Source organism: Microtus oregoni, unplaced genomic scaffold (genome assembly GCF_018167655.1).
Source record: "Microtus oregoni isolate MIOR12 unplaced genomic scaffold, Mior012 000003F_ref0000135, whole genome shotgun sequence".
NCBI classification, from domain to species: domain Eukaryota; kingdom Metazoa; phylum Chordata; class Mammalia; order Rodentia; family Cricetidae; genus Microtus; species Microtus oregoni.
The window spans coordinates 60,888,482-60,903,978 of record NW_024543062.1 but is presented as its reverse complement, the minus strand read 5'-3'; the positions used below and the strand labels follow the sequence as shown (position 1 = coordinate 60,903,978).

The 15,497-nt window shown below is 48.9% G+C and overlaps 1 protein-coding gene across 2 annotated transcripts; it reads right to left on the bottom strand.

The window, feature by feature from the left end:
- Window positions 1-1,133: 1,133 nt before the first annotated feature.
- On the bottom strand, window positions 1,134-13,929 carry CUNH1orf116 (chromosome unknown C1orf116 homolog). 2 transcript variants are annotated; one of them, XM_041649197.1, is made up of 4 exons: window positions 13,750-13,929; window positions 7,976-8,167; window positions 4,567-4,747; window positions 1,134-3,409 (listed from the first exon to the last, which is right to left on the bottom strand). In XM_041649197.1, exons 2-4 carry the CDS (start codon window positions 8,078-8,080, stop codon window positions 1,893-1,895), a joined length of 1,803 nt encoding a protein of 600 aa, XP_041505131.1. In that variant the 5' UTR covers window positions 8,081-8,167; window positions 13,750-13,929; the 3' UTR covers window positions 1,134-1,892. The 2 variants fall into 2 exon arrangements, with proteins under 2 accessions (XP_041505131.1, XP_041505133.1); XM_041649199.1 differs by having other exon boundaries at window positions 4,567-4,744; window positions 13,750-13,928.
- Between the last annotated feature and the right edge of the window lie 1,568 nt (window positions 13,930-15,497).

Genomic DNA, 15,497 nt, shown 5'->3' with positions numbered 1-15,497 from the left:
ACCGTCTCATCGCTCTCAGAAGTTTTGATCAGTGATGGCAAAGGGTCCCTAAGGACACAGACAAGAGATGACTGGACTAAAGGGCACCTTCCAGCTACAGCCACTTACCTGCTCCCCCCTTGTGGGCATCTCCACGGGCTCATCGTCATCACAGGATAAACTACCGAGAGGAAGGCAGGGGGGTCATGTCTGGCCATGCCTGCTCATTTAGGTCACAAGACTACACATTTCACTTAAGACATATACAGTGTGTTGGGAAACTTGGAGAAAGAATTGTTCCGAATTATTAAGAATGAGCTACAAAGCTGGGCAGTGGGAGGCAGAGGCAGGAGGATCTCTGTGAGTTTGGGGCTAGCTTGGTCTTCAGAGCGAATTCCAGGACAGGCTTCAAAGCTACAGAGAGAAACCCTGTCTTGAGAAAAAACAAAAACTAACAAACAAACAAAGCTACAATATATCCCCATGTTAAAGAAAAAAAAAAAAAAACAGCATCCTGGTGTTTTGGAAGGTGCTTTAGAATTCCGAGGGGCCTAAGGCTGAGCCTCTGAGAGAGACAAGGTGTAAGAACCCTGGCTGAGGAGGCAGCGAGGCAGAACGGAGCAGCATGACCGACAGGGCACGGCAGCAGGTGAGCTGTTCATGTGTGACTTTCAAGTCCGGGGTCCAGCTTCAACCATGTTACTAAATGACAGAATGAATCTCCTTTCTCGGGAGGCTGGAGGGAGCTTTCCTGAGATTTCCCTCCATTCTAACAGTCTCTCTGTGTCTGGGTTTCCATCATTGGGACTGAGGAAACCTGAAAACTTTCCTAAAAACAAAACAAAACAAAACAAAAAAAAACCCGCATACATTTTTTTAGTCACATGAGTGTCTGTGTGTGAGTGCGTGTGAGTGCGGGGGTCCCTGGAGGCCAGAAGAGGGTGCTGGGTCCTTTGGAGCTGAAACTGGAGTTATAGGCAGTTGTGAATGTGTGCTGGGAACTGAACTTTGGTCCACCTCTCCAGCCCCCAGGAAACCTGCAGGCTTTTGAAGAGCAGGGAGAAATTCAGGAACCACTTTGTATTTATAAAGCCGCTGGGCTGGGCTTCCAGCTCAGTGATGACCTGCCCTGAAACCAGCCAGGGAGACAGAAAGCAGGAAGAACACAGGCCACGGCACAGTTTATTATGATATGCTTCAAGCCTATGACATGGTTTCTTCCAGGTAGAAATGGACGTGTGTGTGGTGTGGCATTACTCGGCTTTCTCAGACCAGGGAGTGCCCCTGCTAACAGTGAACAATGAGATCTAGAGACAGGGATGTAGCCCACACTGCAAGAAACGACAGGGAAAGGCAGTGGGGAAAGAGATACCCGAGCAGCTCCCCTTGGCCTCGGGCCATTTCCAGAGGGCCCTGAGAGAGAGGCACGGCAAACATGAGCGAGTCTCTATTACTGTAGAAACTCATCCCACAGCTGATGTGACGGTAGTCATGTGTGCGATGCGGTCCATCTTTCTAAGTTTTCTACCTCCTTTGTCTCATTGGACTTCTCTTCTCCTGTTTGACCACTCTGCTCCGCTCAGTTCTGGACAGGCTGAACTTTACGCCTGTGAAATCTCAACCAGGAACAGAGCTCTGAACAGTGATTCCTTGTGTTACATAGTATCAGTGATATGTAAGGCTTCTCTCTCTCTCCTCCTCCCTCCCTCTCCCCGAGAGACACATCTTTAGAATGATCTATGCAAGTACTCAATAGCGCAACTGCTTTGAGTACAAACACATTCTTGAACTCAAGCCTCTTCCTTCTTCACCTCAGACAGGGAAGATGGCAGCCCTGAGCTGTGAGGCTGCAAAGGCTCTAGGTAGAGCCAGTCTCTTCTGGTGGCTTGGTGCTGGCTAGGCAGGTGGCCTAGCTACTCCTTCAGCAGTCCCAGCTTCTTTAGGGCCTCCCTCCTGTGTCCATCAGGAATGTCCTTTGGGGATATCTTGACACTGACACAGGGGGGTCGAGGAAGCTTGTCACGGCTCTGTCCTTGGAAGGCCAGCTGCTCGGAATGCTGGCTCTGGTCCAGGCCGACCAACTTGGCCCCCTTGATTTCTGCAAAGTCCTTTCCCATGCCCAACGAGGCGGGCCGGGGCCGGGAATTACGCAAGACACTAGGTGAAACCTTGTCCAAGACGGGGCTCTTTCCCAGAGATGTACTGGTTCGGCATTTGGAGTCTTTCTCAGCTGCCAAGAGATAGCTGCTCAGCCCCACACCTGAGCGCTCCAGGGTATTGGACTTGAAGTTTATCTGTCTCAGGCCAGGGATGCTACTCTCCTGGAGGGTCAGTCGTGGATCAGGCTTGGGCTGTGTCAGGGAATTGCTTCCCTTTGAGGCTTTAGGGATAGGAATGGGCATAGACTTGGCAGCTGCCACCTTCCCTGGAGGGGTTTCCTGGGCAGGAATCCAGCTCTTGCCTGAAGAGGCCACAGGAGTGACAGCCTTCACTGGGGAAGCTTTCCTTGCAGCAGAAGCAGCCCCTGGAACCAGAGCTGGAGATGCTTGCTGAACCATGGCCTGGGCCTGGGCAGGGCTCTGAGCCCGAGCCGCCTTGACTTTAAGGGAAGTGGTACGCTTATTTATAAGTAGGCTGGGATCATCTTGGTCCTGGGGCAACCCTAGCTTTTCCAGAGCTTCTCTGCGGGCTTTCTTTTGTTCCTGCAGGGAAGAAGGGTCAGGCCCAGAGTCTGTAGCCTCGCTGTGATTTGACAGCCAGTTCTGGGGATGGCTGTGGAAGCTGCTTCGACTGCTCTTCAATACGATATTAGGAGGCAGCCTACGGGGCTTTGAGGTTGTGGGGGGAGCCTGTTGGAGACTTGGTTTGACCCCCGATGGTAGGGGAGCCTCTTCAGCTCTTGTGTTCTGAGATGACTTGTCAGGGGGCTGCTGTGGTTGTTGTGAACCTTCTGTCCAACCTTGCTCAGTGGCTTTATGGGACATAGTTTCTGAAGATGTTTCCTCTTTCTTCTGGGAGCTGACCACAGTATGGGCCTGTGGTGTGTGTCTCTTCTCTCCTGGCTCTTGAGGTGGGCTCTCTTCCCCACTTTGCTTTGGCCTACTGTCTTGAAAAGCCTCCGGTGGCGGGATGAGAACTGTGTTCAGGTCAAGGGCAGTGTCCTGGGATGGGGCCCTTGGCTGGATGGGCTTAGCGTCCTGGCTGGTCTGCCCTTTCTCAGGCTCTAAGAACACCTCAGATGTTTCAGATACGTGGCTATTAGTCTGGGTGGTGCTTTCCCTGAGGTTCTGGCTTCTGCCAAGGTGGAGGTTTCTGGGAAGGCTGTAGGAACCAGACCTGAGGCCCAGACTAGGAGACTCAGGAGGACCAGAGAACTGGGATACTCTCGCTGGTGCAGGCACGTGCTGGGAGTCTATCTCCTCTGAGTTTCCTGTGGGGAGTGGGAAGAACAGAAGTGTCAACAGAGCCAGAATGCCGTTACAGAGCAGAGCAGGGCAGAGCGGAAAGCACACACTTCCCCAATGAACAGGGTTTGTCTGACTTTGTTTGACTTTTAACAGGGCAGTACTGTTTTCTGGAGGTCGTGTAGACTAATAGATCAAAAGAAAACAGGTTCTTTTTGGCTGGGAATTGATTGTTTTATAGGGATTGAAAGATATCGCTTCTTAGTTGCTTCAAAGCCTTCAAAGCCTTACCTCAGGCTCTCCCCACCTTCTATGCAGGTACCAAAGTCAGGGGGAGATTTGGACATGGTCTTCACACTATCTCATGGAGCCCAGGTTAACTGAGCCCAGTGGAAGCTCTTGCTGCCAACTTGACTGGCTTTGGCCTTCTGCTTTCACTTTCTGTGAGATCCTGGATGGTTCTGTGACAGCATCATGCCTGGCACCCTTGAGTGACGTGCTATCTTGCCTAGCACTCTTGGCAGGCGCTTGAGGTCCACCGGGCTCTGTGGATTAGCCTCGGGGTACGTGAAGTTTCCATTTCTACTCTGTCTAAATGGAGGGCCCAAGGCTGTGTTAAGTAGTTATAAATATTTAGTGAATGGATAATGATACAGTTGGGATTGTCCATAGTAGCAGTGTTTTCTGTTTACCTTGGGACACATTCCCAACACTTGTGCGCCATCCTCCTCTACTGAAGTGGAATGGCGCTGTCTTTCTGCTGTCTCCTCACAGGGGCCTCTGGGTACCGCATGCTGCTGGGGCACTCCTCTCTTATCTCCCGGTCTTGTTCTTTGGGTCACCTAGATTAGCTCCCTGTGCCAAATCATCCTCTCCAGGGCCAGCTGCTTAGGCCGCCCTGACTCCTCCCTCTGTGTGGTATCATATCTCTTTTTGAATTCTTCCCTGACAGAAAGGGAGCTAGCCAAACCCCTTCCCCTCCCAGGCCTCTGATACTTCATAGAAAGTCACCAGAAGCTGGCTTCTCAGGAGTCCCCCCTCCCATCTGGAGACAAGAATTTAGTCTGGCTGGGAGACTGCAGGGCTCCTTCTGCCTAGAAGCTAGCAACAGAGGGCAAACAAGATGTCAACCGTTCAGAAGGAGACACTGGTCTGAGCGCTGCCTCCGTAGACGGTCTCTTACCCTGGGGAGTCTGCTGGGTGAGGGGTGGTATTCTGACGCTCTGAGGGCTGGTGGCTGGCTCTGACTCGTCTGTGGACAATCCACTGTCAGCCTCGGCCTCCAGGGAGCCAATGGTCTTCTCCAGGAAGAGCAGACACTCCTTCTCTTCAGCAGACAGGAAGTCGTAGCTGTTGTCACCCTGCTGGGAGAAGGAACTGTGAGGTGGGGGTCCCGAGACTCCCCCTGCCGCAGAGGGAGAAGGCTGTAAAGCTGGCCACCTTGCCCCAGTTGGTTCCAGTAAAGTTGCCTCCTGCCACAGTAGGTACCGAGGAGGGTTGGCAGGAAAAAGCTCACTGGGACTCAGTTCTGAAGACTGGGTAGGCAGATGGCAAGGGCGCTTTCTATTACTTAGTCCTGAGTAGGTAGAGTGCTTAGTGGCCCAGCTCAGAAGTAGCCCCAAGTTTTCATTCTAGTTCCACATGATCTTAATATTTCAACAAGCATGTCTCCCATCGAATTCTGATTTGTATGGGCAATGATATGGCTAACACCCACTGTCACTCCTTTAACCTCACAGAGCATTTTGCCTCCTCTCGGCTGCTACCTGGGGGGTAAAAATTCAAAGGAGCTATGGGGACATATGACACTTGGGCTGAGCTTGCTCTTGGCATTTCCACACCTCTTCCTAATGTCTGTGACACTTCAGCACTGTTACTGTCCAGACTCACCAAGGTTGCCGGGCAAGGTTGCCAGAGAGTCCCAGAAATCCCCTGGGGAGTGGGGAAGAGGCTGTTAAACACCTCCCCTCCCAGTCTTGCCTGCCCCTTAAGTCAACTATCTGATGACTGCGCCTGCGTAACAAGGGAGACTCCCCCTAACAGCTCTTTACTGGACTAACGATCTGCCCTCTGGATTTCTCCTTTATAGATCCAATGGATAGGACTAGTTATACTAGTGTCCACCAGTCACAAACAGGATGCTGTCTTTGTGTCCCCGACCTCTCAAGTCACAAGGAAAATTTGCATGTACTGCCAGTACTTTGCTACCTCTGCCCCATTTTCATATATCAAAACTTATTAACTAGCCAACCAGGTGTGCTGGGCACACTACTGAGTTCCAGGACGACTGTCTCCAGACCAACCAACAACTATTGTAACGCTAACATTTGCTAGAAACCTTTTATAAGCCTGTTTTCCTTTTTCATGACAGGGGCTTTCCATATAACCCTGGTTATCCTGGAAATTGCTCTTTATACCAGGCTGGCCTTAAACTCAGAGACCCACCTATCTCTGCCTCAGAAGTGCTGGGATTAAAGGTGTGCACTGCCATCACCCCAGTTTCTCTCTCTCTCTCTCTCTCTCTCTCTCTCTCTCTCTCTCTCCCTCCTGCCCTCTCCTCCTCCCTCCTTCCCTCCTCTTTTTTCCTTTTGACAGGTCTCGTGTAGCCTGGGCTGGCCCTGCACTTGCTGAGGACGGCCTTGAACTCTTGATTCACCCCTCTCCACCTGGTATTCAGTTGGTTTTCTGTGGTGCAGGAGATCCAACCTAGGACTTTGTGCTTGTAGGGTAAAACCTTCCCCTGAGCTGCATCTCCAGCTACAGTCTAAATTCTCATCTACTTTTTAGGACACAAGACAATAAAGCTCAGACGCTTCACTACAATGATAGACAGCAAAGGAATGCTTACATTGGGACGTAAGCATATTTACTCCTTCGTCCACACCCTATAACATCCAGAATTTAAAATCATGTCCAGAAAAAAACAGCTTATTACATGCCTTCGCAGACAGTTAAGCATTGTGATTTTGGATGGTTCTATCTCTATTCATAGAGGGCCATGTATTTTCTACATAGATGTAAACATTAAGTGCTTTATTTATTTTATTATTGAAGAAGTTTTATCATTTGTTTTGACTGTGTGTGTTTACGGGCATGTGTGTGCTACTGAGTGTATAGCGGTCAGAAGGAAACACGCAGGAGTCAGTTTCTTCTTTGTGCCATGTGGATTCTGAGGATAGAACTCTGCCTTTATCTCCTGAGACATTTCATGAACCCTTTTCATTTAGACAGAGTTTTACCATATACACCGGCTGCTGGAGAATATGGTCTCCCTACCTTAGCTTCCCATGTGTTGAGACTGGACATGTGCCAATACACTCTGCAAGAATAGCTTTTCTTCTTCTCTTATTGTATGAGGCACTAGAGATGGAATCGGGGCTTGCACACACAAGGTAATCAGTCTACTGTTTGGCAGCACCCTAGCCCTAGCTTTCGAAATGCTATTTAATGTTGCTTAGCTGTTCTCTAACTCCAGACACTCCTTTTGGGGAAAGCTTAAGAGACTCAGACAGTTCACATAATTCAGATTGCACAGGAGCTCAGAAAGCTTCAAGATTCACATGGCCTCGCCCCAAGGTTATGTAGGCAATAGATAGATGCAGAGAGGGGGAGGAAGAGGGAGAGGGAGAAAGAGAGAGAGGGAAGGAGGGAGGGAGGGAGAGAGAGAGAGAGAGAGAGAGAGAGAGAGAGAGAGGCAGAGTTTCTTTCTTTCTGAGACTATCTGCAACCTGGTCAGGAAGCTACAGGGATGTAGGTTTTAAGCCGCCACTCATGCTGAGAGTCACCTATGCTCCTGTAAGGAACTCTCCATATTAGGAGCCATCTCTTTGGTCTGCCTGTGCTCTGTCAAGCCTCCCCAGGAAGAGCCATACAGCAAACACATTACTGATTGAGGACATCTTATTACACCCTCCAAGAACCATTATGACTAGGTGTTGATACTTTCCCTATTTTAAAACTGAGGAGACTAACTCGGTGTGGTAGTGCACACCTTTAATCCCGGTACTTGGGGAGTCAGAGGCAGGTGGTTCTCTGTGAGTTCAAGGCCAGCCTGGCTGAAATAGTGAATGTCAGGCTAGCCAGGGCCACACAGGGGGGACCACAAACAAACTACGCCAAACCGAGGAGACTGAAGCGGAGGGAAAGTGGTGAGATGCCCAAGGTCGTATGGCTTCTGAGGAAGGAATCTGGATATATTTAGCTTAATAAAGGCTCCCAATTGTTCTCATTGATATTTGTGAGAAACCGAAGCCATGTTATTTATTGCAGAAAAATTTAAGAGTCCAGGTGCCACAGGAATCTGCCACCCAGTGTCCACCGTGACCTAAGTGCCTGTTCCTCCTCTCCACCTCATCCCTCTAAGCCAATGAAAATGGGCGTGGCTGGGTAGTGATACTTTTCCTCTCCCACCCAGTTCTCTCTAGACCCAGAGGTGACTCAGAAGCAGCAAGAATCTAATGATTCACTCACTGGGGAAGAAGATGAAGGAGAAGGTGCAGGGAGAAATGGTGGGTGGCGCGGCAGGGCAGGGCAGGGCGGGGTGGGACAGGTATGCAGAGCGGGCCAGGTTGCAAGAGGGAGAGAGTACGTACAGATCCAGAGTGGGTGGAGGTGGTGCTCATCATGTGGTCACAGCTGCCGATGTGGGTCACAGGTTCTGAGCAAGGCCCTGCTGGCCAAAGCTCCTTCTTGGGCATCGCCTGGAGCAAGGCGCAGGCAGGGGTGGTGAGAGGGGCCCCCAGAGGGGAAGTGAATGGAAGTGAAGATTATGTCCCAAGCCGGGCCTGAAAAGAGAACAATCAAAGCCACGTGTGAGCAGAGGCTTCTGCAAAGCACTGCTCAGGCCCCGGGGTTTTATGGCAGCAAGATACCAAGCAAGCACAGAGTTGGAAGGGGGCCATGGAGCAGTCACGTCGGAACTCCACCCCCAGTCTACGTGGAGGGACACGTAAGACGGTTCAAATGCATGCAGAAGGATGGATTCAGGGAGCAGAGATGCAGGCTAGTCAGAAAAGAGGTTCTGGTGGTTCCTCTTAGCTGCCTTTTTTTCTTCTTCTATGAAGCAAGGGACCCAATGTGTAATTTCACTATGCAACCCAACATACATTATAAGGTTCTGAGTTTGAATCCCAGTTGAGTCAAAATTGGTTACGTGATTTTAGGCAAATTACTTGTTAAATATAATTAATTTAAGGATTAAATGGGAGGCCAGTTAGCACACACAGCTCTGTTGGTAGCGGATAATCAGCAAGTGAATTAAAAGGATAACTATTATTGTTGTTATAAAAATTGGACAGAATCCATCTCAGACCATATTAAACCCAAGCACAGGGACCAAGAGTTTTGGAAAGAATGTTTCTGTCTAAACAGAGGGTTATAGGCTTGAGAGCAGGAACAGGGCCCTTAATAATGTACTTCTTAGAGTTATTATGAGAATAGGGAAAATGTATATAGAACAGTGTATGCCCAATAATGCCAGCTGCAACTGTTGTTAATAATATCATAAACATGACACTTCTGTCAAGAAGGCTAAAATCATCTTTCTGCCCTGGGCCACATGACCATGGCACCTGCAGCGGTGGGGGGCAGGCCCATTTCCCCCATGTGACACTTGTGTTCTGCCATTTATGCGTTTGCAGCGAAGTTCCCTAGACTATATCAAATGACGGGAAAAATGTCCAGTGTAGCTCCGCTCAATCCCAGCTTCAATGGGGAGAAATAGTTCAAGTTCATTGTGGCAACAGCAATAGCAAAAACCAAAACAAAACAGAAAACCATCTGAATTGCTGCTACTGAAATACCCAAGGATTTTTCACTTCTGCCTGTGGGAAATAGTCCACCACAGCAGGGCAGGTTAAGACTAAGTCTTTTTATAGAAAATGAAAATTTAAAAGAATTACGAACAAAATTCAGTTGTAAGGGCAAAATATACAGTTAGGGGAGAGCTAGAATGACAATAAGTTTTATATGATTCAAATTCATATTTTGCCTGTAACACTAAGGCATATTTTAATCATTTCTGCTAGTCTTCTAATAGAAGGTAAATTGCCCCGGGACAGTATGTCTTATTTGAGATCTGGAGACTTGGGGCTTAGATGCCAGGGTACATATTCCTCTGCTGATATTTGTTCCAGTGCCAATGTCAACTTTGGGCTCGGTTAGGTAAATCAGTCCTCCAACCTGGTCATTCTGGCAAAGATAAGGCGAGGCCTCACAAGGCTCCTCCCCTGCTTAGGAGAGACCCATAAATGGGGTATGGAAGGGTGAGGAGGAGGCTGGGGAGAGAAAAGGTAGGGTCCTGAGCCCGACACGTAGGTTCAGAGCCTCTCAGGAGGTGAGGAGGGGCGCAGAAGGGAAGGAACAACAAAGAAGCCCCCCCCCCATGCTAATCAACACTGGGTGGGGTTTTCTCCCTGAGGTCAGCTCCTTGAGGTCAGGTTAGCTCCTTGACATCCCAAACCCAAAGAAACAGAAACTCAAGGGCACTTTTGACTAAGTCTAGTCACCTCAGCCATACATTTAGTGTTAGTGATTGTTGGGGCTGAGAATGCACTAAGCTATTCCCAGCCTTCTGCAAGGCCACTCAAAGCTGGCGTCTGCAGAGACACCAGAGACACGTCTGCACAGAGTACTTAGGGGAGGCAGCAGCTGAGTTCTCAGTCCTAAATAAGACATTTATACTGTCCCCACCAAGGCTCAGGGAATACTGTGGAAGCGTGGGTAGAAAGGCCGAAAGCCAGAAATGCAGAATGCAGTGTGCGTATGTGTGTGTGTGTTAGGCATGGCATTTCCATGTACTCATGTCCTCTCCACAACTTCTGAAGACTGCACTGGGTCTGCACGAGAATGGGCCACCAACAGCCAAGCAAGGACGGAGGAGGCATTCAGGGTGCCCTACCCCTCACTGCTGAAAGGGGGAGTGTGAATTCCGTGTTTTCCCTGGTGATCCCACCATTGGTCACAAGAATGACCCTGGGTAAACTAAATGGGCTGCACGACAAAGTCCCAAGTCCTGAATGTGGGAATGGCGCGGCTCGAGAAGAGGAAAGGGTCAACGGGGTAGGAGGAAAGGGTGTGGGAGAGAGCAACCAGAATAGATTATAAACATGCATGAAACTGTCAAAGAGCTAACGTAATTAAAAAACAATGCTGTCTGAATAGCCTATAGGGTGAGTTGTTTGGATGGAGGCTTCTTTTTGGCTTCCGTTCACAACTGGAAGCTCTTCATAGTATTTTATTTCCCATAGAGTAAGTGACTCAGAAGAATTTCGAGAATGTTTGTTTAGATTAGCATTTGTGAGCACCTAATAGGCACTCTATAAGACAAAAAAAAACCCATTATTTTCAAGGAGTCGGTGTGGATTCTAGGGGCTATTTTTGCCTACAGTTTCCCACGTTTAATGAGTAATAAGTCTTTAAGGTGGTTCTCTATGATTAGTGTGGTATTTTCTCCAAACGGGTGAGGTGGGGCCTCTTACTTTCAGAGACAATTGCTACCTCTGGTCCCTCGGGCATGCTTCAGGCTGCACTGTGGGTTGCTGGCCTCTGGTTCCTCCCAGGGAAGTCCACTGTACTCTTACTTCTACACCAGAAGCAACTGAAGAGGTGCCATGGGCACAACTCTGCTTCACACCGGCTGCACACTATCCCTACAAAGTGCTCTCAGATATGGTAATAGGACCTCCGATATGCTAATAGGACCTCCGATATGCTAATAGGATCTCCAAGAGAATGTGGGGGCATTTCCCTCCTTTCACAGCCGAGAAAACTGGGGGTCTCCCCAGATTCCTACATCAAGTAGGAATGACTCACACTTACATCTGACATCTCAAGACTGACTAGATGTCAGCATACTCAGGTAAGGGTCATCAGCGGCTACTCTGCTACCCGAAGTCCACCGTGTCATCCCTTAAACCCTGTGCCTTGTCTGGTTCAGCTTTGTAGTTCTAGGTCACTTGTTTATCCTGACAACGAACCCAAGTAAAGAAACAGCCCTGAGTGCAGTTGCAGGTGATGCCGTGGATGCCACATAATCTCAGGACGAGCGAACACTCAGCCTTGTCTCCACACCCAGGGTTCTGACTCAGACCGTGTAAGCAGAAACCGTCTGTTCTTCTCCACCACTCTCCATCCCCGGCCTGGCCTCACCTCGATGTTCTGTTTCTGCCTACCAAATTTATAACCTTGAAACTTGTGGGCTGTATCAGGGCAGCAATCGAAACTCTAAGCATTTCTAAGCCCGATAAGAAACCCGAGAAACAAGCAAAGCAGTCAAGGTGAGAGTTTGGTATCTTTTCACCCTTGACCTTTTTTTTTTTTTTTTTTTTTTTTTTTTTTTTTTTTTGGAGACTTAAGGGTAAAGGAAACAAGCTAAGAAATGTGCACAGCCTATAGTCAGGGCCACCTATCCAAAGACACATTAAATATTAACTTCTTCTTTGAAACTAGCCAAGCCTTGCAAGAGTGTAAATAAATGGGGCCCACAGAGCCCTGGCATCCGAAGCAGTGGGTGTGGAGAGGGCCTGAGCGCCATTCTGGGCTATCTAAATCAGACCTCCTGAACAGAATCAGGTCTCCTCAGCACCCTCTCCCGTGAGCGCACCCTCCTGTCTCCTAGGAACCTAGCCCAGAGTCACAGAGGAATGCTGCTCTTCAGCAAGGCTCTGCTTTCCTGGACTCAGCATGAGCCTTGGCTGGAGAAAACCGGGAAGATGGGACAAGAGTGCCAGGGAGACTGAAATTTGTATCATCCCTACAATGTTCCTCTCTCTTTTATCATTGCTTTGTGGGAGGGGCTTGACAGAAATACTGTCTGCGCAGAAGAGCCCTCTTAGACATTGCAGGTGACCTGGTGGCCCTTACTGCTGACATTTGCCACCTAGTCTTCAGTCAGTGAGTGAAGTCGGCTGCTTCTATGGGGTAGGGGAAAATAACATTTAAAGCTCCAGCATTCAGGACCAGGGCAATGGTTCTTAACCTATGAGTCGCGACCCCTTTGGCAAACCTCTGTCTCCAAAATATATTTACATTACGACTCATAACGGCAGCAAAAGCACGGTTATGACATAGCAATGAAAATAGCTCTATGGCTGGGGGATCACAGAGGAACTGTACTGAAGGGCTGCAGTGTTAGGGAGGCTGAGACCCTCTGCTCTGGGGCTATGAGCTGATGTCTTCTCAATCCCCTCTGCTCTGCACAAGGCCAGAGGTCAAGTTAGCAGCTGCATGTTGCTCCCGCTCCCGCCATGATGGTGGAGAGCTTATGTGCTCTTCTGACTGGAATCTATATGCTGCCTCCTCAGGCAGGTGCACCTGCCACACTATTTTGTCAGCTGGGACGCTTGAAGAAGCACGAAGCAAGACCTCTGTCGGAGCCTAGTTCTCCTCTCTAAGGACTTTGCCGCATCACCTTGGCCTAAGCTCCACTTGGCAGTCTGGTTAGGCTTGGTATGCTGAGATGAAATAAAATGTGGGTGAGGCCCAGCATGGCCAAAGAACTTTCTGTTTTCTGGGGTCTACGTCTATGACCAGGTAGAGCCGGAGATTTGACTAGACTGGTGAACTTGAGCTGAGTTAGGCTATCTGTGGGGTTCCCAAGGATGAAATGCTAGCCCAAGTTGGAGTTTTCTCAACATTTATTTCCCAACCTCAATTCCCATTGCGAACAGTCAAGCTCAGTTCAAACTTTACATATCCGCACAGAGCGCGCCATTATCTACGAACACACACACTGCGCCCTTTATTTAAATAAAGATAGACTCTGAGCCGCAGGAGAGTTTCCTTTCACAAATGTAATGGAAAACTAAGGTGCCTGGCTCACCTGCATGACCCTCCCCGCCATTTTGACTCTCTCTGCTTCAATTATCCACTTAGTCTCTTTTAAAATCACTGCTTGATCTTAGCTGCTCAGAGATGGAAATTTCCAAAATCTAAACAAAGTTGCCCCTCTCCCCCCTTGAGACAGGTTTTTGCCAGATACGATAAGCTGGCCTGGAACTTGCTGTATAGCCCAGCAGCCTGGCTTCATACTTTCCATCCTCCAGCCTCTGCCTTCTGAGAGCTGTGATTACAGGCGCATACCAGCATGCCTGCCTCTGGTTTCTGTTTGTACAATACACTTATGTAACTTAAATAAGTAAATGGAAGAGATATTCCCCAGTTCTTCATAAAATTCTTCAACTCTGGGGGGAATAAGTTCATCTGGCTTAATCTTAGGCTGACTGAGAGACTTGAGCAACAGAGATGGGAACCCCAGACTGGATGTGAAGGGCCACTTTTGCAGCACCCCAGTACAGCTCTGTAGCCTTCCCTTAAGATCCCTTCCCTTGCTTCAGAATAAGCAAGAACTGGTTAGTGATTGACTCACCTTCTCTAGGTTGGGGTCTGAAGAGAAGAAAGGAATTCTCTTCTATTCCAAAGGGCAGAGATGGAGACGGCTTGCCTCTCTGCCGCCGCTCCTACTGTTTTTGACCTCCTCCTGACTTACCTAGACAGGTAAATGCTTCATCTGTGCAGCCTGGACACACCCTGCTGCTGACTCTCAGCCAATCCTAGTTTCCCTCCCTACTCCTCATTCCAGCTGTTAAATCAGGGAGGGCTCGGGAGGGAAAAGAGTAGGGTGGTGCTTTTCTGCCTTAGCCAATCACCTCCTGCCCTCGCCCCGCCCCCTTTTGGGCTTAAAGCCAATAGAGAGCTAAAACAGAGAGGTAGGAAAAGGCTGGAGCTGGTTTGAGCCGAGAGTGAAGAGAGAAAAAGGAGAGTTTGGAAGGGTGGAAGTAGGCCAATGGTACTTGATTTTCCTTCTTGAAAGGAACACAACACTCTGGCTGGGCACAGAGAAGTTTCTACACCCCATAAACCTCTCCACCAGACGCAATAATCCAAATCAGACCAAATCAAACCGAATTAGAAAAAGCCCAGGTTTAATGGTTACAAATGCTCCCTGATGGCTTTCCAGCCCTCCCCCCGCCCCCCCCCCCACACACATCCAGGAGATGGTAAAGGTAGACCTCTGTTCTCTCGGGGATAGTTTAAATACCCTGTGAGAATGGTCTTGAGCATCTCTGGGGAGGGGTCATCGGTTGGCGGGCTTCCTCGGGGGCCGAGTCTGGACTGAGGCAACTCTCAGAGGAAGGGGCTTGGGGTGGAACTTCTACCTGAACATTCCAGACTTTTTGTGTATATGGATGACAGGGACTGGGGTGAAGCATCCGCCCAAACAGGCACCATGTATTTCTATGGGCCTGCAGAGATCCGGCTTTCCTGTTTAGACCCTCCTTCCTCCACCTGAAGCTCAAAGTATTCTCCAGGCTAATATTCTGATGGTTAGTCTTGGAATCAGCTTTTCTAACTCTCGGTCACAGCCAGTTTCATATTCAAAGAAGGTTCAGGGATATCAAGGTGAGAGATGTAGCCGAGTCACCTGCTTGCAGATTTGTCGGCCTGGTCGGTTTCTTTCTGGGGAAATAAAACCAACTTCTCTCCCTCTAGGTAGTCCCTTTCCAGATAAAAAAAAAATAATGCTAGAGCACACAGCCAGAAAGTAGAGAACTTGACCTCTGTCATTTGCGTCTCTGGTCCCTTCGGCTGCTTAGAGAAGGTGGCAATGGACAATAAAAACAAGTAAAGTCAGCTCCCCGCCAGTCTAGCAAGCACTTCTTTGGTGGAAAAATGTTTGGTGTGCATGGGAGAGTAGAGTGAGTGAGAAATCTCCCTCCAGGTGCAGAGGCCACTTAGGCCAGAGGGGACTGACTTCCGCTCTGCAGCTGCCTTATTCCCCTGAATGTAGCTTATCCCTAGGAATGGCCAACTTTAAAGTATTTCACTTGCTGGCAGTAATAGGGCGGAAAGAAAACTTAGAACCTGATTCAAAAAGCAAGACCCTCACTCTGCAGTAACAATTTGAAGAGACCAGTGAAACACTAATGAACAGACAGCAAGAAGAGCTGGCGTGGCATTTTGGTAGAAAACAGTGGTTTTTAAAAGTCCCTGATTTTGAGAAATTCTTTTTCCTATATGCTGGTACCCAGAGAATTATTATCTTTGCTTTCTTCCAGCAGCGACTCCTCCCAAACCCCCAGATCTATTGGTTTGCAAGGCAAAACCTTTTCAAAT